The sequence below is a fragment of the Melospiza melodia genome, chromosome 15 (assembly GCF_035770615.1).
Source record: "Melospiza melodia melodia isolate bMelMel2 chromosome 15, bMelMel2.pri, whole genome shotgun sequence".
In the NCBI taxonomy this organism is placed as follows: Eukaryota; Metazoa; Chordata; class Aves; order Passeriformes; family Passerellidae; genus Melospiza; species Melospiza melodia.
Genome location: NC_086208.1, coordinates 9173725 through 9201636, shown reverse-complemented (window position 1 = coordinate 9201636; position 27912 = coordinate 9173725). Strand labels below are relative to the sequence as shown.

Sequence of the window (27912 nt, the reverse complement as noted above, 5' to 3'; positions counted from 1 at the left end):
GTTTTTAGAGCTACATTGAAATCCTAAATCCTACAGTTCACATTTCTAATCAATCCTGTAACATGCAAGTAAGACTTGATGGATAAATAAAACACACACATTTGCAGCTCATTTCCTCTAACATTTTGCCTGAATGATGGAAATTAAGAATTTTTGTATTTATGTCAAGAAAAGGAGCCATTAGAGGAAAATCTTTAGGTTATAAACAAGCAGTAAATTATCAACACCAGCAGCAGCACTGGATTAACCGTTCAGATATCCACTGCAAGAGTTTTACAATCCAACTGCCTCATTGCCATTCCCAGACTCTCCATGCTCAGGGGCAGGTACATCACTAAGTTAAAGTACACAGATGCATTCAAAGTGGGTCACAAAAGTCATTAAAACAGCACATTTCTACAACAATTTTCACAACCCAGCCCCCTCACACTGTGGCAGACTCTGAGAGTGTGCCTGGCCCTTGGCTTGGTCCATCTCCCACAAGCCTGAGCCAATGCTAGCAGCTGGAGGGATGCCCACCTTTCCAGCAGCACTGCTGACTCCTTGAAGCCTGTCTTTTGCTGCAGAAGCTGCATGTTAAAAGTGAAGATTCAGGAGTATTAAAAATATTTCAGCCTCTTCATCATCTTTACTTTCTTATGCATTTCTATCTTGTTCAGTTAAGGTTCAGCCCTTTGCTTGCTTCCAGCACAGCTGGGGCACAGATGCAGGGACCCTTTTCTGGCTCCCATCACCTCCCATTCCTGCCAAGCTGCAGGAACCCTCTTCAGACCTGCAGCCTCTTCACGATTTTAGCTCAGACCTTTAATTTAAAACAGCTCAACTCACCTCTCCAGGATGCTCTCAAGGCTACTCAGTGGCTCCACCACGTGCACTCCTTGGCTGGGAAGCACAACCACCCTGAGTGCTCTGAGGTGGGGTCACACCCAAGGTAGTGGGAAATCAGGCAAAGCTCCTCGTGTGTCTCACTCTGGAGCAGGTGGAGCCAATGGCTGAGGTGAGGGATTGCCCAGGGCAAGCTGCAGCAGGCACTGGCTCACAGCTCCCAGTGTCAGGTGAAATCCCAGCCAGCCTGCTGAAACAATTAAAAATGCACTGGGCAGCCTCCACAGAAACCCTTTAGATCAACTCCTCCTCTCCCCATTTTTGTGGTGAAGCCACACTCTCTCCAGAGTTCACTTCAACTCAGCTTTCAGCCATTAGCCAGGGGAGAAAATATGCTGGCTGCAAAATGGTATCATGGCTTTGACTAAGTGGCTAACTGGGGGCAAAATGGATTCATTGTTCAGGAGGCTGCTTTCCATATCCTCATAATTGCTTCCAGCAAATGTTGACCGTTCTCCCTTCTCACCATAATGGAAGTATCTTTTGGTTGAGTGGATTTGCCTGTGTTTTGTACAGAGCAGCTGAAGGCAGATTTACATAAAAATAGTATTGCTGAGCATTTAGTTCTGACCATTTTGTACTTGGTACAGCCATCTGCAATCAAAATGTTTGGAGAATATTACAGATGTTCTTGCATGTTAGTCTCAAAAACTCCTCAAATACAAAACTTCGCTACATCCGCTCTCTAGAGTTGCCAAACTTTTTCTGCACTTCTGTTATTAAGCAACTCTGTTATTAAGCAATCGTGTTATTAAGTTTAGTGGATGTGAGACATCTTTGTCATGTTGAGCACTGCATGCCAGGAACTGGGTGGTCACTGGTGGGGACTGGTGTGCTGCCCTGACCATGGGACTGCCTGGGCAGCCTCTCCCCATCCTCCTGCCCTCCATGGGCACCACAGCTGGGGAAACAGGGCTGGACAGCTGCACTTCCAGGATGGAAGATTGCTGTAGGATCAATCCCACCACAAGGAACTTTTTAAACAGCTTTTATCATATACAGCTCTCTAGATGACAGAGAGAAGGTGAGAGCAGATCTGAAGCAGAACTGGCCCTTTCTTTAGTAAAAACTAAGATGTCAGATTTTCTATAATGGAAGCTAATAACTAGCCAACAAAGCAGTATGCTTGGAGGGTGGTTTTTCATTTTTAGCCTTGGTGAAATGTTCCTGAAAGCTAATAGCATCTATAATGTCGTTGCTGATTTGTTTTGCTGTATGAAAGAAAGCAGAAAATAGAATTGCTGTATGTAGGAGGTGAAGATGTATTTTGTGTAGTGAGCAATGTGCTGCAGTAAGAAAAGGCTGCCACGGTAAACATGCTGTCCCCACCAAAGCCTGAATGTGATCATGTGGCTAAGCACTTGTGATCTTTGAAAGGCAAGGCATCACCTGGGTGTCTGAGCACAGTGGGATTTTGGAGGCAGGAATCCAGACAATCAATCCAAACAGCTTCTCTTCCTCTCCAGCAGACGCTGCTGCAAAGCTGTGCACACCCAGAGCCAAAGCACAGCCCTTTGTGAGCAGCCCCCACGCCGCTGTCTGGATGCACGAGGGGGCTGATGGCTGCTGCCTGCCTTCTCCCCATCCCACACACGTGGTCTGAGTGCAGAGCAGGAGCTGGGCCAGGGCAGGCCATGCTGGGGCTCTGCTGGCAGCCCTGGGGCAGGTGGATGCTGCCCTTCACCTCCTCCAGAGCCTGGCAGCAGCTCCTGACGTGGTGCAGGGACTGTGGCAGCAGCTGCAGCTTCTGTATTCAACAGTGCACTGCAATCTGTGCCCACCAGCTCTGCCTGTGCCCCCTGGAGCCTCCTGTGCCTGGTACAGCTGAGTGGGATACAGCTCCTGGTGAAACCATTGCCAGCTCCTGCAGACTGTGCAGTGCACAGCAGCACAGGCCCTGGAGGGAGCCAGGGGAAAGGAGCCTGCCCAAAGGGTTTGGGGCTGCCTGGATCCTGAGGAATGGCAGGGCTGGGGCTGCAGATGCCATGGAAGGATAGGATGGAGAGGCAGGAGCACAAAGTGGGGAGGGAGCCACAGCAGCAATGCAATAATACATTTATTTATTTTACTTCTAGAAAGATGAGGAGGAGCTCAGTCTTGTGCTATTAAATAGTAGATCCCACACTTGGGGCTCACTGTGGAAAAGCATTCCAGCCTTAACACTGAGTTAAACTTGGCCTGATGGTTTCCAGCTGTGCTGTGCTTTCCACAGCCTGCACCTTTCACTGGGACCTGTGGTATCGTCTGAGCTACCAAACCCAAGGGTGTCCCAAGAAAGAGACCTATGTTTGATGGTCACACTGCCCTGTTTTGTGGATAAGAGACAGAAATTTGGACACACAAACATATATCACACTTTATTTTCTGTGCCAGATGACTCTCCCTACTGAAAAGTTCATTAGAAGCTTTTATGTGTTAATTTAAAGTCCAGCTTTGTCTCGGAGATCACCCAGGAGGGAGGGAAGCTGCATGTGTCTGTATTTAAGGTGCTGCTGGCTCTGCTGGTCCCAGACCCCCCCAGGGTGTGGGATGGGGATGGGATGGGATGTTTCACTCACCCCAACTGCCGGCTTTGCTCGGAGCACAGAACTGCAGCAGCTCTGCAGAGCTGTCCCTGCAGCAGGGCCAGGCACAAAGGATTCAGCTGGGCTCTCCCCTGGGCAAAGGGCACGAGGCTGAAGTGTCGTGAACTTCAGTAAAATTAATATCCTAAAAATCTACTGCAATTCTTTTCAGTTTTTGATCAAACCAGGTGCTGATCAACTACATCCATTTGATTAATAGCAAGCACTCACTAGAGAAACAGACACTAACAATCTCCCATTTCAGTGTGTCAAATGCACATAATTACTCATCACGGATACTATTTATATGCCCACGTACTGCTAAGTGAAAGAATGCTTTCATCCTGCTTTTATCATTTCTAGATTAAATCACAGTTTTTCCTATTTCCTCCAGACAGCAGCTCAGCCCCACAATTTTCTCTCCAAATGACAGGCAATTCTTTTAAGCACATTGAATTATTTTTTCCAGGTGGTGGTTCAGTTGAAATTAAATGTTACTCTTTAACAGCTGTGGCACACAAAGATGACAACTTTAATATTCCATCCAACTTGAAAATCAGAATTAAAAAGAGGGCTTTAAATTCCAAGTGAGCACTGGCAGCCAGCACCCCTTTTTCCTGGCACGAGGGTGTAAGGAGCAGAGGAGAAGTGACAGCACTCCTGTGCTGAAGGCTGGAAAGGGCCTTGGAGCTCACCCCACCAGCTTAAAGATTCACTCAGACCCCACAATCGAATAAGTACTGGCAGATTTGATTTTTATTGTCGTTTTTAATCTCTTAGTGGTTTGGTTTCCCAGCAGCTGGTGAAGGACATGGTTACCTCCATCCCCTGGCAGCAGCCAGGTGTCCTGGTGAGCAGAGCGAGGTCCCAGCTGGCAGGGACACAGGGACACCCCCTCTGCAGGAGCACAGACTGAGGGCAGATGAGAGGGAAAGGCAGGGAAGGTGTCTGGGAGCAAAGAGGCCACCCTGCCATCACTCAGGGCTCACTGGCTGTCCTCCCCAGACACACACCCTCTCCACCACCTGCATACAGTGATAAAGTGCCCTTTGATCCAGCAGAGGCTCTGCTGCCCCAGGATTAACCTGGACCATTACTCCATAGCCATATTTCCATTGCTTTGTCCACAGAGGATCGGTCAGAAGCCAACATTAATGTGAAGAACAGAGGAAAGTCAAATTAATCTCGACCAAGAATTACAGTTCATGATAAAAAGCCCAGCAGTAGCCATGTGTTCAGGTGCTCTGCTGAGAGAAATGCACAGATATGAGTAAAAGACAAAAAACACAATATTTGTTTGATAAATGTAAATAGTTCAGATATTTTTGTCTGTCAGGAACTGCATACACTGAGGCACCAATATTTTATAAAAGTCATATTCTATAATTTTGCAAATTGATAACAAAAGGGCAAGGCATTGATACTACAGATTAAGGCAAAATAAATGCATTCTTGTGAATCTGCTTAGCCTTACCATGGAACAACAGTGCCTCCCAATGACCAGAGTGTAACTCTGAAGGTTCATACATTGCTTGTCACTATATCTTTTTGCTTGTCTCTGGTACTTCATGTATTATTTCAACCACCACATCTCAGCAGATTTCTCTGCCAAGAAAGCTTTCATACTGAACTACAAAATTAAATTACTATCATGGAATCAGCATATATATCCCCTGCCAGGATATTCTGTTCTTTATTGCAATCAAAATAAAGTGGCTGCAAGACCTGAAACATGGGTGTAAAGATATTTACACCCATGTTTCAAGGATGGAACCCCAAGGATACCTGCCAATAGTGTGCTGGGAGTGTTCCTGCAGTTGTGACTGTTCTGGTCAGTGCCACGTGCAAAGTCTCACTTAAACATGCAGGTACTTCCTTTCTTAACTGATTGCAAAAATAATTCACCAAATAAAATTAACATTTCCCTTTTTTTTCTTTCCCAAACCAGGTCCCGATTATTTCAGCTCCAAGAATCTTGCACTGCAAGCCCAGAAAAAGATCCTGAGTAAAATGGCAACCAAAACCATGGCTAACATGCTAATCGACGACACAAGCAGCGAAATCTTCGACGAGCTGTACAAAGTCACAAAGGAGCACACCAGGAACAAAAAGGAAGCCCATAAAATCATGAAAGACCTGATCAAAGTGGCCATAAAAATCGGGATCCTCTACCGAAACAACCAGTTCAACCAGGAAGAGCTGGAGATCGTGGACAAGTTCAGGAAGAAGCTGAACCAAACTGCCATGACCATCGTCAGCTTCTACGAGGTGGAGTACACCTTTGACAGGAACGTGCTGGCAGAACTGCTGCACGAGTGCAAGGAGCTCGTGCACGAACTCGTGGGGCGGCACCTGACGGCGCGCTCCCACGGGCGCATCAACCACGTCTTCAACCACTTTGCAGATGTGGAGTTCCTGTCTGCCCTCTACAGCCTGGATGGGGACTGCCGGCCCTACCTCAAAAAGATCTGCAACGGCATCAACAAACTGCTCGACGAGAAGGTTCTTTGAAACCGCGCTCCAAGGCAAGAAACCGACCAAAAAATTCTCTCTAGAACTGGCCACCCTTCCTAAGCCATGGTAGGCAAGCAAGCTTCCTTCCCATCAGTCTTACTACAATCCCCTGCAGGGCCCAGAAGGTGCTCACCAGGCTCGTGGTGAAGTGGAAAACTTAAATGAGAAAGCTGTCGATTTTAATGCTTTGTTTAGATAATTCAGTCTCTTTCAAGGAGCAGAGTGAACAAGGCTGCTGATGCGTATTGTTCAGACACAGATTGCTATTCACCATGATCTTGCTAGCTTTGTGTTCAAGGCTGAACACGTGAACAGAAAGTAAACTCAGATGCATGGCTATGTAAAAATAGACAGATGAAGGCAAGAGCAATACATGGAATTTACCCCCAAGGCCCTTGGTGCATATATTTTTATTATTTCCACGCTAACTGAAAAGGCTTTGACAGAAAGTAGGGCTGTAATGGATTAAGTTCACTCCTTTCAAAAGGATCAGGAATCAATATGAGAAAACATCTCTGATTTTACATGGTCTATAAATCTAATAATAGAGTAAAAAATCGTACAAGCAGGAGAAAATCTTAAGAACTGCTCGGTGAAGCAACAGTTTCATCAATTTAGTTTTATACCTGTTAACAACAGAGAGGAGGTTTCATTTTAATTTGAAAAGCAGCTCAGTGGTTCAAACTCAAAGGCAGATGAAATAGTATAGTATTCCCCTGCTCTCAGGGCTTGTCTGTTGGGTAACAGCAGGTGAGCTCAGACTAAAGGTTGTGCTGCTCTTACTCTTCTGCCTGACAGAATAAAATACTCTCAGTGAAGATTTTGAAATTGCCCTTATGAGAAGCAGCACACCTGAGACACCAACATTTACATCCTTGAGCCTCAAAAGATTCAGCCCAGATAATACTCTTGGTTTAATGTACCCATGACATTTGTGCCTACAGTAAACCAGAGGTGGGATACAAAGGAACCCCATCCACTGTTTGTGCAGTGCCTCCAAGTGTAGCATATCCACAGTTGTCAAAACAGAACAGCCTTAGTGACTCTGGTGAGTTCCTGGAGTGAGTTTTCGTTCAGAATGATTTCAGTGAATTTTCTAGGGTTTTTTTTTGAAGCAAGATATAGTGATGTCTTCAAACTGAAAGCATTTTGCCAAGAAAGTGGGTTTTGTGCAGGCATGGTTGGACACAGGGAGTGTGGGAGCAGAGTGGATGCTCTGGCTGCCACTTGCAGAACCTGGGTAGGTGGAGACTGATCCAGAGTGAAAAACACATGTTCAGAAATCTCCCCTCTCCATCTTATCCTCCAGACTCATCTCTGTCTCCTGGCACTGCAGAGTCAGGAGCCCTCTCCTTTCAGCTGACACAGAGAGCAGACAGTGCCATCATCTGGGGGTAATACCTTCCATATCATGTATACTATGATAGAGAGATGCATGTATCTGAAAGTTGACAAAGACAAGAAAATATATTTGAAAGCCATTCCTCTCTAAGGGAAACTTACAGGTTGATCACTCATTACTTTAGGATAAGAAAAAAAAATATGTTTCTCATTTAAATAAATTCTTGAATACTATGGTATTAAGAGAAAACTGTTCAAAATTCTTATTATCCTTCTGTCTTTCCTCACCCCAGAATAACCATATTTTATCTCTTGTAACAAGTTTTTACTGTCCTACCTTTATACAGTTGAGAATACACACACCCAGGTCATGTACTCACTTGGGTTGTTCTAGATGGATTTCTACCTGTTCCCAGGAGAACTCATCTGAAGCACAGTAAAAATGAAAGACATTGGCAGAACAGTTTTTAATGGTGTAAATTTTCCCTCCATATTTCCTTTAACCATTAAAAATAGATTTAGTTGCAATGAAGATGGACAACTCCTTTGCAACACAGAAATGAAACAGCAACATTTGGGGTTGCAAGTTCAGCCATTGCAGAGCCATATTTACATGCATCATTACCTGCATTTCTTCCAGGCATGTACTTGTCAACTGATGCTTTTGAACTGTATTTCTTGTATCCAATGCTCCTGTCCCAGTGCACATGTCAGATTTTGTGTGTTTCATTTGTGGCAAACAAATTTAAGTTCTTCTTTTAAGGCCAGAAAAAGATTATTCAACATTCAAGATGTCTAAAGGAAAGAGATATCCTGTATTTGTGACTTTTGTGTGTTTCAAGTATCAATATTCAGATTCTGGTATTTTAAACACACCAGCTGAACATCTGTTGTTTTATTTAAAAATAATCTGAGTAGCCTTAAGGAAAGATATGTTTTCAAGTATTTCTCATACTTGCATATCCTGTATATTCATTGTTTACTTTTGTACTTGTAGCTTGGTATGTAAAAACATTGCTAAAATATGGGCAATGTTCAGGTCACCTTAAATATATTATGTATTATCACATTTGTGGATTAAAAATGTGTGATTACTGCCCTTTTTGTTTCCTTTTGATTTATTTATCCTACCACCTCTGTTGTATCACAAGCACAAAGAGCAGCAAAAGAGCAGGCGCCACAAACCAAAATCTCACTCCTCCAAGGACCTTCCTGTAAGTTTTCCATTAAATATTCAGCCCTGTTTAGCTTGATGTGATTTAAGGCAGATAGAAATCATATTCCTGACAGATTTCACAGCCCTGTCCTAAACATGGAGGTGCTGGAACCTACCAGAACATTTCAACAGGAAACATTTATTCTCCTGTCCTTATTCCCAGCAAAGGCAAACTGTTTTGGCTGAAAGAGCTCAGGATTTGCAAACAGCTCACATGGCAATTATACTGAAAGCAGTGAAATACTGGCACAAAGAGAAAACTGACAACTACCTTAAAATCAAAGTTTAAAGCAATCTCCTTAAGTGGTGCTTCGAGCCTTCCTGCTGGTAAAACATTTCTGTCAGGGTAATTTTATGAATCATATCATGGCAGGACACAATATTCTTTGCTTCATCACTGCCAACTTTATATAATAAAGACAGGAATGCTAATGTTTAACAAACTCTCATGGGAGTGACCACTTCTGACATGTTAATGAAATGGTGCCTGTGCCACAGAGCTGCACATCAGACTGAGCATGTGATCTGATTTGTGCTAGGGAAATATTCTCAGAGACAGGCCCTGAAGAGAACCAAGCAGACAAGCAAAATTAGGTTTCACCACAGCAACAGAAATGCAAAAACCAAGTTTTAACTGGATAACTTAAGCAGGTCTATTTTTGCTTTTCCATAAATCAATGCCAGAAAAAGACCACACAGAGTCTTACCCATACAGAAAAAGATAATAGAGCTTTTTATGCTGTGGGACTCTACAAAAGAGAGAAACACTTTTCCAATATTTAGAAACCATCGATGTCATTTATGAGCTACTTGCAAGTACAGGGAAACCTCAAGATCCTGCCATCCATTACACAAATTTACTCTTTTGGGTCCTTACAGAATGAGGAGGATTTGGGAATATTTAGCAGAATGTAAAAAAATCCAAAAGATTTAGTCTGTATCTAAGAAAACATCCTGCCTCAAGCTGCCATGTTGCACTTCCTCCAGTTTCCTACCTGTTTGTTTCAGTAAAAATACCTGAAAATACTTGGGATAAGGTGGTAGAAGCTGACAAACAGTTGAAATAAGGATCCAATACAATCCCTTTGCTGCTGACTCCCACATGTCCAGGACTCACAAGGCACACAGCTGTGGAACAGTGAGGCCTCCTGGTACTTACAGTTTTGGGCCAGTCCAGCATGGCCAGTACAGACTGACTGGCCTCTGGGTGCCTCTTGAGCCAACTCCTTCATGCAAACTCTTTATGTGCTCTCTTCCTCCTAACCTGCTTCTCTGCACCTTATCTCCCTTCCTGGAAAACAGGTTCATCTGTGATGTTTCACTGTTCACATGCAAAAAGAAACAATTAAAATAGTTCTTAATATACAGAAACACTGCTACATGTGATGGAAAAAAACATTTAACAAGTATCAAACTTTTTTTTAAATAAAACCGAATTTTATTAAACTGCAAGAAATGCAAATATGGTGATAGATTCAGATCAGTATTTGTTGGGCAATCCAAAAATGACTGACACAGGTACAATTCCCTGCACACTCCTTTAAGTGATGATACCATAAAGCAATCAGAATCAGAATACTGACACCTTAACATACACTATTCATACAGTGAGAAAGGTTACAGAGAACATTAATTAACAACAGAAGGCATTGCTGTCTTTGCAGTTCTTTAAACACCAGGACACTGAACATCTCCTTGCTGAAATGGTTTAAATGCATAGGCCACAAACAGATATTTGTATCAGAGTTCCTATAATCACAGAAGTCCAATTGCATAACACAAGTCTGATTTACCAGCAGGGCAATCATCTGCTGGAAATTATTCCACTATAAATCAGTTTTCATTTATATAAACTGTCTTGAAGTGCCAAGTAAACATTTAAGTATGCAGAACATTAAATATATTTACAGGTTCAGTGCACTTTAAATTCCTCAGTAAGAGGGTACTGAAACAACAATAAAAAAGGAATTTGCTTGGATGATTATACTTGTGATAACACAAGTAGCTCGACTTAAAAGAAAAATTGCTATCAGCACATTAACATTCTTACAACAATTTCATGAATGTTTACCAAAACATCAAAGAATACTTGTTTTCCTTTACAACCAGTGCTTCTCAGGTGAGAATCAGTAATGCTGACACGTGAGAGGTTCCTTGTTACTATTAAACACACAAAGTACAGAACTCTACCACAGAATCCCTTTGTACCATGTCTGAACTGTGTGTACAATCTTGGATGCCTAAACAGAAAACATGATCAGCTATAAATAATACTAACCAGCACTATTTTTCATTTAGCATCTAAATAAATTCAGATTGCTGGATTTTCAAGACTGTGAGGTTACTTCAGGAACAGGAGACAATCTGCTCAGACACATTTTCCACATTTGCTGCTGTGATTTAATCCCCCATGCCCTGCTGCAGTTCCCAGGCATGCACACACAGCACAGCCACATCCCTGCAAGTCAGACCTGTGATGAGTCATACCCAGGCTAGAAATAATTACAAGTAAAAATAAATGGAAGCTTTCCCCTTGTGAATTTTCATGCACAGGGATTTTGGCCAGATCAAATTTATAGGGTGGACTGGAAAGCAATGAACATGTTCACTAAACAAAAATCAGGGAGTCAACATGTCCACAGCCAAGTGCCCCCAGCTCAGTCATCTCAGAGCTGATCCATGTGGAATTAGACATGCACAGATACTCAGTGGCTGTCACAAACCCCTGTGGAAAGGGAATGAGACTGAAATCTGGGGCAGGAAGAACTGCAGACAGGAACTAACCTGAAGGGCTTTAGCTAATCCCCCACAAGGTGCTTCCAAACAATTTCACATGCCTGACTCCTATCAAAAACCTATTTAGATATTATCCCTTCCATGGTAAACATCAAAGATCATGGGAAGTGTTTTCCTCCCTAGAATCTTTTAACTGTTTTAAAACCATGCATTTGCTGCTACATAAGCTATTTTATATAACCACCAATATGGGTCTTGTTGCCAGCAGTGCTTAAAAATAGCTTTAGAAAAATTATCAAAATAAAATTAAATAACTGATCAAGTCTGACCTCATAATGGAAATATGTTTTCTTCAAAATCATATTTAAGTAGTTGGCATGAAGAATAAGTGTTGGCATCTATAAAAGCTGTGTAATAAAAATAAATACTTTCAGTCATTTACAACAAAATTAATATACATTTCACTTACGCAGGTAACAATACTTTAATGTACTGTACAGTCCTGAGCATGTTTTTGCAGGGGTAATTTAGATCACTGTTATTCCCCCACAAGTCCACTTGGACATTGCCAGCTGGAAGAAAACTTTTAATACTTGAAGAAGCAGTATCTTAGTTTAGCTTTGGTAATTATCTGTGCAACTGTATAAATCTTTGACTTGCTTTCACACACCAAATGGATTAAGGCAGGCACTATTGTTCTCAGGATTCCTCCATCACCTTCTGACACTGATAGAGCAATCCATCTGGAAGAGCAGCACAAGGGGACCTGAACCACAGGGCCAGCATCCCTGAGTGGGTACGGCAGTGCAGCAGGCAGGGCACAGATGGGAGGAGCTGGCAGGCCAGGATTCCCTCATTGCCTGAGAGAGGGAAGGAAGAAGAAGGCAGTAACAGTTAGCAAGCAACAACTGCTGTAGCAGACTTCACAGAAAATGCATTTGCCACACTCCATGTCTGCTGTTTACCTCTAACTCATGGAACACATCACCACAAATCATGTCAAAATCCCAGCTTCATATTTGTCATACAGCTTCATTCCCTCTTTGCCCTACCCAAAACTCTTCACGGTGCAAGTTTTCTCCTTTGTAAAATCCACTGTTTGCTGAACACTTGTACCTTTACATCACCCTCCCACAGACCCCTGAGTGAGGCAAACCAAGTCCATGGCACACCAGTCCCTTATTCACCATGCTCCCAAACATTCCCTCCCTTAACCTGCAAGATTCTCTCTCCCATGCACTTGTCTTCCTGGGACAAATTATCCTGTGAGCACCCCCACAGTGTACTTTCACTCACCTATAACATCAACTCTGTGGAGTTTCAGCTTCTGTTGCAGTGTGTCCAGGGCTGCTGAAAGGGAATCTTGGCAAGATGACATTTTTATGTTCTGTTTCACATCATTAGAAAGGGACAACCACAGCTTCCCAAAGTCTTCTGTAGTCATTGCCATTGGCCTAAAAGGAAGTTCACCACATTTCTTAGCCAAACAATATTTATAAATCAGAATATCTTTGGGCTCAAAAAAAACCCTGTACATGGAAGCAGCTGGACAATAGAGCACAAAGTAATTAAATATGTATTGAACTAATCAAACCCCTCCTCTTTACAACTTAATGTTTTAAAAACGTTTCTATGCCTTGCTTTAGATTTCTAAATTTAAAAAAAAATTAATTTTCAAATTTCACTTCAAAAGAAATGTCTGGTGGACAAAGGACACTTGTTTTTTCCTACTCCTAAACTAAATGCAGTGTTCAAAAATGAAAAAAGTGAGCTTTCTTCCTCCTCTGCAAAAGTTGTCAACCTTTTCATACAGTGTTCAGGTTTCTGCACTCAAACCACTTGTTTCCTCTTGACATGTTTACATTCTGCCATATTTTTAAAGCATCATGTCCTTCTGTTCTTTGTTCTGCTAACCTCCTCAAAAACAGTTCCAGTCAGTATTCTCCCTGCATTTGTACTACTTGCTGGAACTTTACCCCTTTATTGCAAGTGTAAAATAACCCTTTATTATCTTTATCAGCCATTTCAGATTTGAATTAGCTGCTCAAGGTGAAGCCTTGTATTTTCATAGTCAATACCCAAATCATCCTGCCCTTGTCTAACACTGAGCTGTATACATATGTTTTTAAAAACTGCAGTTTATTTTATTTACCTGATGAAGTCCATCAATGATAAAGCTACTGAAAATTCAAGGCAAGTTTCCATCTCTGACTGGCAGCTAACAGAAGCAGGAAGAATTGCCTGTGTACAGACTTTGTTCATCCTCACACATTTCTGGCAATGTTCCACACTTTGAGCTTCAATTACAGGAAAATGGGACGTGGCACTCTCCAAAATCTATATAATGTCATAAAAGGAATAAAGAATGTAAGTCTTGCTGTCAAGTTGTGCAAGTGATTCAGATACAGCTGTAAAACTCTGTAAGTGCCTCTTATTTCTGCTGATTTTTCTTGGAGTATTTGACAAGTGAACAGAGCCACCATATCTCAGCCCTCATGAAGGATAAATTAATCACTAACACCCACAAACATCCTATGGGATACACAGCACCAGTGAAATTTATCTCTGACAATTGGCTTGTCCCAGCCCTAAAGAACTGCACCAGGAATCTGAATTCTGCAGCTCAGTCCCAACATCAACTAATATACAAGCAAGCAGCATCACATCAAGCCATATACTGAAACAAGAAGTTGAGAAAACACCCCTAATAAAAAGGAGGATTTCTAGATTACTCAGCAGGCCCTGGCTCTCCAAACAAACTGGTAACAGAAATTCTATCCATGGTGGTGGTCTGGGTGGGAATTTAAGTGAATTATTAGAAAAATCTAGACAAGAGATGCTCACTCTCTATCAATGCCAAGACAAGTTTGAGTCAAGTCAGAAATGGAAAGGGACTCCATAACCAATTAGCAGTTCCTTGATTAAGTCAATTCTAAAAGCACCAATCCACCTAATTATTTTTATCCAGTTATCACTTGCAGAGTTGTTTAATAATTCTGTGCTTCTTTTAAGCAAAATCTGTGGATAGATCAATCAATTGGCAATTCCTAAATATCCTTCCAAATATTTAAATGAAGTTTTATTTATGACTATAACATGCCTTTACCAACCATATTTAAATCTCTAATGTAACCAATGTAAAAAAATTAAAAAACTGCTTAACTCCTCTGCACCCTCAACTAAATGCATGAGAGTGAACCATGACTAATGTCTTTGGAAAAAGCACTGAAAAAAGCTTACACAAATTTGGTGTCAGGAAAGCATCATGCTTGCCTATCAGGTAAATACAAATGAATGCACAATAGCCAAACCCAGACAAAAGAAAGCTACACAGTGAGGTGAACTCAAGTCATATCACTCCAAGCAGGACCAGTGAGGTTTGCATTTGGGGCTTTTTTCGCATTCAGAATGGAAAAATCACAAATATTCATTACACAGAGGCAAATAAAATCAAGGTGAACTGAAAAAGTGAGAGGCTAACTTTTATAGCCAGTGACAGTTTAAGTTTATAGTCAGATTTCTCTCAACTCCTTTTAAAGCTATGTGTAACAGGTGCACCACAGGTTTTAAAGGAAATACTTTGGAAAAAGGCATGGCTACCACATTAAACCAAATATTGCATTGGTAAATGTAAGCAAAAAGCAAGAAGTTCCAAGTGAATTTAAAACACAATGGAAACAAAGTTTCTTACCTGGAAGTGTTCTGTTTCTTCAAACACTAAGTTCACAGCATGAAGTGCAGAAGTGGTTTTATTTGAAACAAAAACAATGAGCAACAGAGAGTCATCTGTCCACACCTTACATAAATGCAGAGCTAAGGCATCACTCTGACAAAGTCCCACCACTTCAGAGTGAGGAAGCTCTTCAAGTTCTTCTGGTAAGGAAGGGACCAATGGTGTTTCACTGGCACTTTCACATTGAGCACTTGAAGAAGGCTGAAAAATTTCAATATTGCCATCAGCAAACAAAGATGACTGTGACAGCCTGTTAGCTGAAATTCTGTCATCCAGCACAGATTTTCTGAGGGACTGAGGTGTTTCAAATGCCAAATTGTCTTCTACAGTATCTGAAGAAGAAGGGGAGGCTTTTCTTAACCTTGTGTGCAGACTTCCCTCAGAGTCTTCCACATTAACAGGTACTGTATCAAGTAAGGGATCAAAATCTGAAGCAGCACTGGCTTGGAAGTCTGATGCCTCCTCACTCAACTGCTGAGTTTCAGTTACCTTTGATTTCCTTTTGAACTTCTGAGTAGCTGTGTCTGCTTTGCCCATCTGAAAAGGAAAGAGAAAAAAAATGGGTGGAAAAGTTCCTAGCAACCAGCTGTGTTACTGTTAATACCATGCAGTGCAGAGGGGAGGAAGGAACAAGGAATCAAAACAGATGACAAATACAAAGAGATTCCAAACATTTTAATGGATCCAAGGGGCTTGCTGTATCTCTTACAGAGGACTAAATTAGCTTATAATGAAAGAATGACTCAAGATTCTCTTAACTAAAAACTCTTATTAATAAAAGACTAAGCAAAGGTAGTATCTGGTTAACCAGTGCTAAGTGCCAAAATTTGAGCTGGCTAATATGATGCCAGCCTTAAAATATTACCTAATAGTGAATTCTTTTATGTTCCACATACTACCATACATAAATTTAAAATGGTCTTGACATAGGCTGTCAAATTCTAGCCTCACATCCAAATGAATGGTGACAGCTCTACAAGGCTGGGTCAAGGAACAGTTGTTCAGGAAAACTAACACTACAGCTTGGAGCACAACATGTAAACAGAGGAAAGTTCCAGTTACCAAATCAGACCTGCCTCAGAGGTTGCTTCATCAAGCTGTTTCAGGCTTCAATAAAATATCACACTGCAAAAGCCATTCTCAATAGTTTTGCAATGACTTGGGGAGACGGGGTTGTCTTATCACTAATTTGATCTCCATTTGCATACAAGTATCTGTAATTTTCAATAAAGACCATATGTAAACTTTAAAGTGTTAAATCTCAAAAGAATCACTCACCAGGCTGACACCAGCACTTGATCCCAGCCCAATGAACAAAGTTGATGCTAACTGCTGCTTCTCTTTGTCCTCCTCAGACAGGCTGGCACCTTGCACAGGCTGCAGTGCAGGAGCTTCCCCCACCTGCCCTGCTAATAAGCTGCCACAAGGCACTGGTTGTGGCTCATTTTCTTTCCCTGTTTTGTTTTCTTTCTTTGGAAGGTAACCTTCTTTCCCCCACAGCTTGCGTACTCCCTCAAGTTTCAGAGTATTTGTCCTAAAAAGGCAAACAAAACAAAGCAGGATCAGCCACAGGAACATGTTCATAAAAACATGCCAACACTCAAACACCATTCACTACTTTGGTGCTTTGATAGACAAGTGTGAGGAGTAAAATATAAAGACTCTGGAAAGGTTTTCTGCATACCAGTTTAGCTGAGTATAAATGAAGTTATTAATTTGTATGAAACTATGGATATGGAAATGATGTGTAGTGCACTAATAAAAGGAGCATCCTACACTGCAAACCTTAGCCTCACTTTTATCTCTAGAAAAAGAAATACAGCAGAAAAAATAGCAAACAATGTAATAATCAGGCAATCCTGCCCCAATTTTACTGCATTACCCATCACTCAACTGCAGTCTGTGAAGAAAGTGGCAGAAGAGTCTGAAACATCAGCTGTTTTCCTACTTATTACGCAGATGCCAACAACTGATTTTCTTATGTGATAAAAGTTTCCAAGTCCAACTGCACTCTTTCTAGTTCCATGCAATAAAGCAACAAGGACCCATGACAATGACAAGAACAGAAGCTTAAATGTACTTCACTTCACACACAAATTAACTCACTCTTTGTGCCCTGTCTCAGCACTATTCCCAGATATATCAGAGCCAAAAGATAAACCAGTGGGGGACTGTCTGCCAGTGACACCAGATGAGGACACACTTGAAGCAAAGGACAACCCATAAGGTTCAAAATTCAGAGCTGCAAGACAGACAATTTTAAAATTACTAAGAGGCATAAAAAAGTAAGAATTAGGTCTATTTTCTGAAAATATATATCCCTGTACTGCTGGACTTCTCAGGCTTTCATTTTAATAATCCCACAAATTTCAAATCCTCTAGAACAGCAAGGATTACAGTAAGACTTTCTCACCTACGGAACAACAATCTATATACATCAGCTAGACAAAGGGGGAACTAAAATCTAAGTTGAACTTAGCTCTTGTCTACAGACAAGAGCTGCATTGAGATGCTATTATTTTAAGAAGATAAATTAACTGTACACTTTAACTGTCAATACTTCTCAGGTAATTTAACAGTATTAAATAAATGCAGTGAACTGTCACCTTTTTCCTGAGAAAGTTTCTCCTCTTGTCTCTGGTGATGAGGTTTATATGGTGCTGCACCATGAGCAAGTCCCTCAGCCACAAACCCATCCAGAAAAGACAAGGAAGCATCTACCTACACAGAATTTAAAGGAATGAAAAGACAATGAAAGCATTTGCTCTATGTGAGGCAGATGTCACCAGAAGAATATGGTGTCTTATCAGCAAATCAGGATCTTCAGGTCACATGTCCCATACCTACCAGTTAAGATGCTATATAGACAGAATCTTTTCCATCATTTACTGTGGAAATTTCATGGTCAAAATCAGTGGATTTTAAATAGGAAGCAAACTCTTTGAATTCAAAAGCAGTACTGTATCACTAAAGCAGGCCTACCTCATCGTTGAAAAAAACAAAAGGCAACTAAAAATAAACCAGTGTATGAAATGATAATTTTGCTAAAAGCTACTCCAAGCTTACTTAACTAAAACACCATGGCTCTTTATCTTTCAGTATAGAACACTTTGATTCATCCCATATGCCTGAAGAAGTTTCTGAAAACTCACTTTAAGCAGACTTGCATCCAGTGAGAACTGCAAATATCATTCATTTTGGAAACACCTTTTCACCAGAATATTCATCCCCATGGATGGTTCATGAAAAAGAACCTGGAATGTGTCTTACCACCAGGTCACTGCAACTAGCATCAAATGGAAGCAAGGTCTTCATCAGTGCTTTGTCTTCACACAGATGCTTCAGTTCAAAGGCATATTGCCTCAGGCATGTATCCAGAGAGCTGCTGAGTTCTTGGATTATTTCATCCACTGTTTTTGAGCACGAAGTGTGTGATGCTATCTTGGTGACTGCAGCCATTATCCACGCTTTAGTTTCAGAAGTAACAAAAGTCTTCTTCAGCAGGCTGTGCAGCTTTGTCAAAATAACTTCTGGATCAACATCTGTAACAAGACTGAAATATTCTCCCAACACCTATTCAGAAAGAACAGACAAATATGCATTTAGAGCAGTGCTCTCAGTTTTGAGATTGGAATATGGTACAAAAATAACACAATAAATCCACTTCACATTCAAGAAACTATTGTTTAAACATGTTCCAAGTTATTTCTTTACCATGTTGTGTTTTATATGTCAAAGGGTTGAAGTGACCTTTGTGTTCACCTCAACAGACTCCAACATCTGGCTTTTAAAAATCAAAAAATTGTCTTGAAAAGAAAGCTAAACATAACCAGGCCTTCACAAATCACTACCTCCTCAAACTGCAGCCTCTCCCTTGGGTGGGAGCTCAAGCTTCCCCAGTATCAGACAACACCAGCACAGCACCTGGCCAGCCATTTGCAGGGCTACAAGAGCATTTCACAACCACATCAGGCTAATTTGGATGGAGACAGAAAGGTTCCATGGTGTGCAGTCAGATTCAGGTGGCTACTAAGCCATCCCTGCATAAAAGGGAGCAAATCAGCTTTTCCACAAACCACAAATTAATAGTCCTCATCCACCAAAGAGGTCACTAAAATAGATTTCAGCATGTTAGCTTGACTTCAAGTAAAAGTGACTGAAAATTAAAGTTTAATAAATATTTATTAAAAACATTATCACCTTTGAAAGTTTCCTCAAATCTGTGTTTGGAATTCTGACCTGTGTCTAACTTACCCAGCTCATAACTTGAAGGAATTTCTGTGGATACAATTTATCTTCCTCCTCAAGTAATGCCAAGTAAGACTGTACTGCATACACCCGGAGCTGATGATCTTCTTTTTCATCATCAAATCCTAGAAAACAGCACAGTTTCTGTGAAACACAAATAACATATCCTACCAAATATTTCAAAGTACATTTTAAGAAAAGAAAACAAACCCAGATTATTAAGGAACATGTCTAATTCTTTAGAGCATGTAGGGTGTTACCTTCAGCCAACAGCCTCAGGAAGTTGTTTGGGATATCAGAATGTACAACATCACCTCCAACTGAGAACACAGCATTCATTGTCTGGATGAACCACTCATTGTTAGGGGCATATGTGTCCAGATGTTAAGGAATGAAATGCTAAGGCATAACTTTTTCTTTCTTTTTTAGTATATTTCCACAGGAATGCCCATTGTGATCTTCCCAGTAAGTTGGAGATCTGATGGGCAAATATCAGCTCCATCTAACTAAAGAGGAAATATTCCTGGATCTTTTAGGAAGTGTTTCCTGTAAATGTCATGAAAACTGGTGACCAGCTAGAAAAGCCTGAAGTTACTCTGTTGAAAAAGTTGAGTTCATGCAGGCCTCACACACATTAGGAACAATATGTTCACATTTGTCCTACTCTATTTTAAGTTCACACTTGTCCTGTGCTAGGCTTCCAATCTTTTGTTTATCCAGCATCACTTGATCAATGATAAGAAACAGTCCTTTTCAGCAGTGCTGTTGATTTACCAACTTTACAAAAACATTTTGAAGCACTCCACATAAATCCTTGCTGGTTTTTTTTTTAATATATTTAACTTTTGATCAGCTTTTGCTAACTTTGAAAGCTGGCTTTTGCCTTCTGTCAGGCAAGTCCTGAAAACACACAGTTAATAAACGGAAATTTTAAACAGCACAGAAATTTCAGAGTTATTGCATCTGTGTTTGCATACTGCAGGACAACAGAGCTTTTTTTAGTACAGTACTCTATGCCAGGCATTGCACAAACAGGATGATAAGGCAGCTCTCTGTTATTAAAAGTTTACAACTCAAGATATCAGACAAAATCACCCACAGAAATCAGGCAGTGGCAGATCTAACAGTAATGCACATAATAAACCAAATCCCTAATCATTACTTTCATCTTTTATGGCATTTTTAAAAAAATCTTTTCTTCATTTCTATCAAAGTGTGCTGTTCTTAAAATCCTTACACCAATGAAGAGTTCTATCAGGGAAGATCAGTCCCACAATTACAGAACAGCACTTCAAGTAGCCCTGAGACATCTCTCTCTATGCTGTGGTATAAGGCTTCAAAGTTTGAATTTAAAACACAAGGTTTTAATGTTAAACTCCAAAGCCAAAATTTGTGTGCAATTAGTTTCTCTCAGTGAAGCACAAGAAACACTGCAGTCATTATTGTATGTGCTTTCTTTTGCATTTGAAAGGATGGGAAGCACAGCTCTAACACTTCCTACTTCACAAGATCAGGAAAGATGCTTTGATAGGTATCAGTGCTACAGGTGCCTGAGCTCTGACTTCAAAGTTTCAGAAAAATAAAAGGATATTTCTCAGCTAGTTCAGAAAAATAAAAGGATATTTCTCAGCTAGTTCTGCTATTTTGCCAACTAAGCTGATGATGGCATATTCCTCTTGGCTTTCTTTTAAGTAATCAAGCATCTTCTGGACTATGACAATTACATTCTGCCCATTTGTAATCCTGTAGAGAAGCTCTAAAGTCTGAAAGAGAAAGCACAAAGAAATAATTGGTTCTGAGGACTCAAAAAAAGAAGAAGCTTTAGTACACCAAATTGAGCAACTATTCTTAAATGAGATACACTGCTTCTCTAGACAGCTTGTCACATTAACTGTGTTTTTAACGATTCTCTCACAATTATGGAAACATTTTTACATTGCTCATTTTACAAAACTCATCCCCCATCTTAACAATTACCTAAATTTTTGACATTTAGAAATGCAACTGACCTCCCTTTTAATAATGGGATCTGGATGGTCCAGACATTCAATGATTGTCATCTGGTGCTGAAGTGCCAGGTTTGGATCCTGCTGGATAACATAGGTCAGAGCCTTTAACCCTGGAATGAAAGTGATTGCAAGTGATGTAAGGCAATGCTACCACTATGGCCAAATTAAAGACAGCATAATGAAATCAGGCATCCTTACCTAAGTATTTCAAATTAATTTTGGGTGACAAAACAAATTTTCCAATGCACTTGGCAGCCTTTTCAAGTAATTCTGATTTGGGATGAATGGTGTAAATTGTTTGGACACATTCAAACAGGATGGCTGCAGGAGGAGAAGACACATAATTAATGCGTATTGAATATTTCTATAATCCAAAATTTTTAACAAACAAATGAGCTCAGTGTTCCTCAAGGACTGGCAGTGCTACCCCACTCCCACTGAATCTAACCAGAGAGTACCATCTGACATAAGGAAAAGCAGGTGAAAGTCTATCTCCTTTAGTACATACATGTTTTAATTAGCCCCTGCAAACAACTTTCTGTCCTTAAAGTTCTTCCAACCTTGAAGTCTCCTACAGCTGCTCAAGGCACTGGACTGGGACAGTCTTCAAAAAGCCAACAAGCAACTATAAAGGATTTGAGACAAATTATTTTTGGTAACTCATAATTTCTTAGCTACTACCAACAGCCAAAATCATCCCAAGAACATTCTTGAAAGAAAAGAACCAATGAAAAATCAAAACAAAACCAGAAAAAAACCCAACAACTTTGTACAGTTGTTTGAGAAAAATCTAGAAATAAACTGAACATTACACCCTACACAGCTGTAAAGAACTGACACTGTCCCTGCACACTATTGCCTTTCTCAGGGCAGTAAAGAGAAATCAAAACATTTCTACCACACAGAGATGTATCAGCAGGATTTTCTTTTATTGCTTATTTCAACTTAAGCAATGTCCACTAAAAGCTTCCATGAAGCAGCTGACTCTATAATTAAGGGCAGGGTCAATGCAAACACAGGATAAAGGCTTTTGAGCCAAACAGAATTCCCTGTATATAGATGTGTTTTACTTTAATGATAAAAAATTAATGTTGTACAGCAATGCATCACTTGTGCTACTATTTACTAGTTGGACACTTGAGAATACAATTAATGTTAAGACTATAATTAGATTTTTCAAAACTACTGTATAAGTATTTTAGCATAATCAACTACTCATTTTCTATCTTTTCAAATATTGATAATTACATAAAATAACCTTACCCACCATATGTAATATTATGATTAATCTCTGCTCTTCTTAAAGATTCATCTAGAACATCATACATCAATTCACTTGCCCTATTTAAGAAAATATTTACAATTAATTGCACCACTAATAAGCAGGTAGCCTTATTTTGCCAAACAGTTCAGAGCTATTATTGAAACCCGTAACATATTACTCATATCCACAAATTTGCTATAACACAGAAGAGCTCTATAACATGATCCTAAATGGCATTTAACAGGATGCTTGAAGCTTTCAAAATAAACATTTACCACATTATAAGAATAAAAACACTTCCCTTGCTGCTTGCATAAATAAACAGGTCAATAGGGAAAGGATCACAGACAACTAGGTCCTCACAAAATGGCAGCACTTTTTTAAAATAGCTTTACTCCAGCTCTTCACTGTTATTTGGTAACATTGTAATAGAAGTCCCAGTAAAATTACATTTTAATCATATTCCACAACAATCAATTGTTTAGACAACCCAGAAGCTAAGAAACTACTTTTGCAGAAATTAATTATTGGTTAAAAATAAATGTGCAAGAATTTTGACACTGAAAGCTTCTTACAGCCTATGAGGTGCAGGCTATTACTTTATCTCAAATTATTACTTACAGAGAAAAATCTGGTTACCTTGGATCATCTTTTCCCAACAGCCCCAAAATTCTTAAAAGCTGAATTTGTAACCATGGTGCTGGCACACTGTGGTAGTTGAAATCAGCAGAGAGTTTTCCTCCCACCACCTGCTTCAGGATGGTCACAAAACTCCCAGTCAAGTCCTTGTATCCAGATGAGTTTTCCTACATAATGGAAATTAAATTCAACTCAAATATTTCAATACAACAACTCTAAAGTAAAAATCATCCACAACTTGAGTAAGATTAAAATACCTGCACTGATGGCATCATTTCTTGAAATCAGACTTCTGCTCTCAACCCTAAGCACCCATATGCTCTTCCCTTTAAGCCTATGTTCTTTTCTCACACATTTGCACAGGGAGCAGGTGTGACACATTTACAAGGAAATTTCCCTTTAACCCACTGTAGGACTTAGATCCACTAGCTAAGGACCCAGCAATGCTGAGCATTCAGACCCTGAAGAAGTGGATTTGCCCAGTTAAATGGAGGATTGGCAGAAACAAATGTAACACATGACTACATAAATTAACTTTTCCAACTGCTACAAGTGAATTTTTTCTGCAAAATCTTTGTAGAGCACACTGCGTATTTAAAATAAAAATATCTCCCAAATTCAGTTGTGCTTCCAATTCTTTGCCTACCTTAATCATTTGCAGATAAATATGCAAAGAAGCAGCCATGACTCCAGCATCCCTGTCACACAAAGCCTTCCTGAACTTATCGTGGATGTGCTGAACTTGATTAGGAGCAATGAGATAGAATTTGTATAAAGCTTGAACAGCTTTTCTTCGGATAATTTCCCTGAAATGAGATTTACATTTAACAAAACTTTAAGTACCTGACTTTACAAAAAAACTTGCCAGACCCCAGATCATGATTTGTAGAGATGAGAACCCCTGTTTTACATGTTGGCAACAAATGACTTTGCAAATACCACCTAAGCAAGGAAGTGACAAAGCCAGCTTTAAAGCCTAGTAAGGATGGATGTCAGATTAATGATTAAAAACAATGTCCACCAAATAAACAATGAAATAGGCCATGACTCGTCTGCTGTGGTCCTACATGCAGCTCCAAAAAATACATGTCTAGAAATTACTGAATTAATTCATTCTGCAATTCCCTTTCAAATCAATAATTACAGCATTTTCCTCTCTTTATGGGATATAGTAAACTATAATTCAAACAAATCAAGGGTAACCACAGATACACTTTTATTAGTTTCTCTAAAGAGCTTTATGAAAAAAGTGTCAGTGAAGTTCAAGGATCTGGATCTGTTTCCCCACCTACTCAACAAACACTTCTTCATGCATATTGGTTAAAAGGACTCCAGCAAATAAATTCAATTACATTTACCTATCCACACTGGCTATGAAAAAATTTGCTATCCATTCAATACTCAGTCAAGCTGTAAATAAATGAGACAAGAATCCAAGAGAAAACACAAGGCGAGCATTTATTTCTAAAGGTGATGACTCAAAAAGACCAGCTGAGAGAAGAAACACTATACTAAAACTACTTACAAAATTAATTTATTCAGCTGTACAAGGCCATTTGAAATTCTGTAATGAACACCTACTTAGAATGCTGAAGTTTGTCTTCTATTAGGGGCAGGACAGCTGGAATCATCTCCCGTGGAAAGATCTGGCTGACAACAGTTAACGCCATGCACACCTCCACCAGGTTAGTGCTCTGCAAGTCCTGTGACATAGAACACAGTCAATTTTTCATTAGACTTTTAAATTCTGCACAGACATGCCTCAAATCTTTCACAAGAAGGCTGGAACTACCCCCCCTAGAGAGGCCACCCACAGCCATTTATAAAGTAAAGTTTATGGCATATCTCCTCTCAAAGAACTTCTAAAATATGGCTTCAAGAGCAAGAACATCAAGATCAAATTAAAAAGGCAGGGAAAGCTATTTCAGCCTGTCTTTGCTTGTGACAAAGTAATTGATTAATCAAATTAATCAATTTATGTGTGACAAAATGGGAAGAATCGGTCCAAGTTTTTCACCTCACAGCCCCTCCCACCAAGCTACAGCCAAAGCTCTCTGTTCAGCTAGGTGTTCTTCCCCACTGGCTCATCTGGCACATGGCCTCTCCTGTGCCTGTAAGATTTTCCTTTTTCTTTGTTTTACAAAACCCCACTATACCTTCACAACTGTGTTCACAAGTAGAAGCAGCAGTTCATGATTTTCATGTAGAAATAGAGAAACTGCCAAGTAACCTAAAATAAAACAGACGTGATTACTATTTTCAAGCAATAAGCAACTTTCTGACAGAAACTTTAAGACTGTTTGTAACACAAGAAGAGTTAACTTAAACAGTGACAAAAACCCAACAAAAAAATCCCTGCTCGATAACAGTTGCTCCTGTTTTAAATATTTGTCTGACAGAACCATCCTTACCTAATCTTGCACTACTACTTGGAAAAGATACCAGATCCTGACAGAAATTCATTTTCTGCTTGATGTGCTTAACAAATATTCTCTTAAATTATTTGTTTACTGGTGTCACAATTCAAAACAATGAAGGAACTGATGATTCAAAATAAATTCATTTCCCTGCCTTCGGTGCTGCAAGCACACACAGAGCACCTCACAAGCCAAGGATTTCGATAATTCCAAAAAGTAACAGACCACGAAACCAGACCAAGAAAATGAGGAACATTTTAAGTAGGTTGTATTTGACATGAATTATGCATCCTGAAAAACTTTAAAACTGGGGGTTTGAGAACATTATAAAGGCTACAGCTCCATGCACATACCAACTCTCTTCTCCAGAAGGTTCCCTTGCTGGGCAAGTTTGATTGCGTGGATGTATCCAAAGGAAGACTCGTAGCCCAGCATTTCACAATAGATGAGTCTCACCATGCATTCTTTCATCAGCCTCTGAAATACCAGAAACAACTTACTGAAAATTTTAAGTCCAACATGTTTTATGCTCTTTTTCACTGCTCTACTGAAACAGAGAACTTTATCTCACAGAAACAAGTGAATTTACACATTTTCTAAAATCTCAGTATTCATAATTTTTTCTTTGCCATGAACTTCTTCTGCAAAGCAGTGTTAAATTTCAGCTAAAAAGGCAGAACTCCTCCTATTCTACCCCTAAAAAGGTTCTTATTTTGATTAGTATGCATGTGATCAACAGCAGATTAATTATGCCAGCATAAAAAATATTAATTATGTGAAGCATTATGATTATCTGAAGCATTATGACTATTACTTTTTACCAATTACTACCCTGACGTAGGATGGTATCTTCACTAGATGCAAGATAAAATTTCATTTTCCCTTCAAAAATCCTCACTCATGGGATGGACGTATATATTAACTAATTCAAAGCAGAATACATCATCTCCTGAAACTCGGACATGACAATAGTGTATACAACAAAGCACAGCTTCTTAAAAAGAACAAACTAATTGTAAGAACAATGTCAGCCTGCAAAGAGCATTATTTGATGGAAGCAGCTCATCACCTAGCTTTGCTGTCTACAATACTTCAGAAACTACAGAATGATAGTAGGCTCATATTGTTACTGCTTATTTACATCCATCAAAATCAGTGTTCTCACTACTTTAACCATGCTGCAAAAAAATACGTATTGGTACTTTTTAATGCTGATGATTAAATATCTATAATGCAGATAACCTGCACATCCAGCTGTGATAAAGGCTGAGAACACTCTATCCTTCACCTTCGGTGTTGCTGTTCCAAAGCCTGCAGCCACGAACAGAACTTACAAGTGTTGTGCTGGGGGCTGAAACTGTTGCTTTCAAACTGGTTAGTTCCTGCTGGATTAATTTTTCTTCTTCCTAGAAAAATTAAGCTTGTTTTAACCTCGCATAGTTTTCACAGGCAAAACGTGAAAGAAGAACCAGAGGAGACAGGGTCACTCAGCGCTGCCCCACACTCAGGGGGCCGCTCGCCTCCAGCACGGCGGCCGTGCTCGCCCAGCCCGGGCCCAGAGCAGCAGAACGCGGCCACCCACACACACGAGGAGTTTATCGGGGTTTTATCGTGGCTGAGGGGAGACGCCGCGCCCGGGGCCCCCAGCCCAGCCCCGCGGCGGCTCCCCCGGCGCGGGAAGGGAGAGGAGCCCGGCCCCGCAGCCCGTACGTGCTTGGAGGTGAGCGCCGTGATGCTCCGGATGAGGCTGCCGAGCCGGGAGGAGGCCGATACCCTGCCGGGGCCGCCGGCACCGCCCGGGCCGGCACCCGGATCGTGCTGCCCCAGCAGCCCGGGCAGGGCGCTCAGCGTCCGCTCCACAACGTCGCTCATGCCGGACCCGCCGCCCCCGGAAGAGCCGGGCCCGGGCGGCCCCTTCCGGGGCGGTGCGGGGCGGCAGGCGGTGCCGGGCGGGAGGCGGTGCCAGCCGGGAGAGGAGGGGCGGCAGGGCCGGGAGAGGAGGGGCGGCGGGGCCGGGAGAGGAGGGGCGGCGGGGCCGGGAGAGGAGGAGCCGCTCCCCGGGCCCCGCCCGCCGCCCGGCTGGGCCGGGAGGTGGAGCTGGAGCCCCGCGGTCGGAGCGGGGCAGCCCCGGCGGCTGCGGCGGGCGCGGAGCCTTTGCCTCCGGCGCTGCCCTGAGGGAGGAGGGGGCCCGAGCGCCGGTCTGCCCGCCGGGCTCTCTGTGTCAGCAGCACGGAGCAGACACTTCAGCCGGTTCCAATGAGCGGCGTGTGGCAGCTTATCACAGGATCGGTTCGGTTCTGACCCCAGTTTATCACAGGATCGGTTCAGTTCAAACCTTGGCTTATC

The 27912-nt window shown here is 41.1% G+C and overlaps 2 protein-coding genes across 3 annotated transcripts in view; one reads left to right on the top strand and one right to left on the bottom strand.

The window, feature by feature from the left end:
* Window positions 1-8403, top strand: part of TNFAIP8L3 (TNF alpha induced protein 8 like 3) — a 43954-nt gene extending 35551 nt beyond the window's left edge. The window contains exon 2 of the mRNA XM_063169698.1: window positions 5398-8403. Within this exon, the coding sequence (XP_063025768.1) occupies window positions 5398-5960 (563 nt within the window). The 3' untranslated portion in view covers window positions 5961-8403. The remainder of the gene's footprint in view (window positions 1-5397) is intronic.
* A 1538-nt stretch (window positions 8404-9941) lies between these two features.
* On the bottom strand, window positions 9942-27444 carry AP4E1 (adaptor related protein complex 4 subunit epsilon 1). 2 transcript variants are annotated; one of them, XM_063169705.1, is made up of 21 exons: window positions 27277-27444; window positions 26901-26972; window positions 25920-26043; window positions 25306-25379; window positions 24731-24852; window positions 23796-23955; window positions 23150-23316; window positions 22514-22587; window positions 21445-21567; window positions 21247-21356; window positions 20861-21000; window positions 19498-19610; window positions 19244-19362; window positions 18260-18562; window positions 17596-17710; window positions 17096-17231; window positions 16268-16523; window positions 14948-15526; window positions 13409-13593; window positions 12553-12710; window positions 9942-12116 (listed from the first exon to the last, which is right to left on the bottom strand). In XM_063169705.1, exons 1-21 carry the CDS (start codon window positions 27436-27438, stop codon window positions 11956-11958), a joined length of 3453 nt encoding a protein of 1150 aa, XP_063025775.1. In that variant the 5' UTR covers window positions 27439-27444; the 3' UTR covers window positions 9942-11955. The 2 variants fall into 2 exon arrangements, with proteins under 2 accessions (XP_063025775.1, XP_063025776.1); XM_063169706.1 differs by lacking the exon at window positions 27277-27444 and having other exon boundaries at window positions 26809-27086.
* Window positions 27445-27912: the final 468 nt, after the last annotated feature.

What these genes read in the sequence shown, in the direction of transcription:
- AP4E1 (XM_063169705.1), bottom strand. Translation starts at nt 27,438, where the DNA reads ATGAGCGACGTTGTGGAGCGGACGCTGAGCGCCCTGCCCGGGCTGCTG. An exon ending in ATCCCATTATTAAAAGGGAG is followed by an intron (nt 21,001 to 21,246) that starts GTCAGTTGCATT and finishes TTTCTCTTTCAG; the next exon opens with ACTTTAGAGCTTCTCTACAG. An exon ending in AAGAAACAGAACACTTCCAG is followed by an intron (nt 13,594 to 14,947) that starts GTAAGAAACTTT and finishes GACATTATATAG; the next exon opens with ATTTTGGAGAGTGCCACGTC.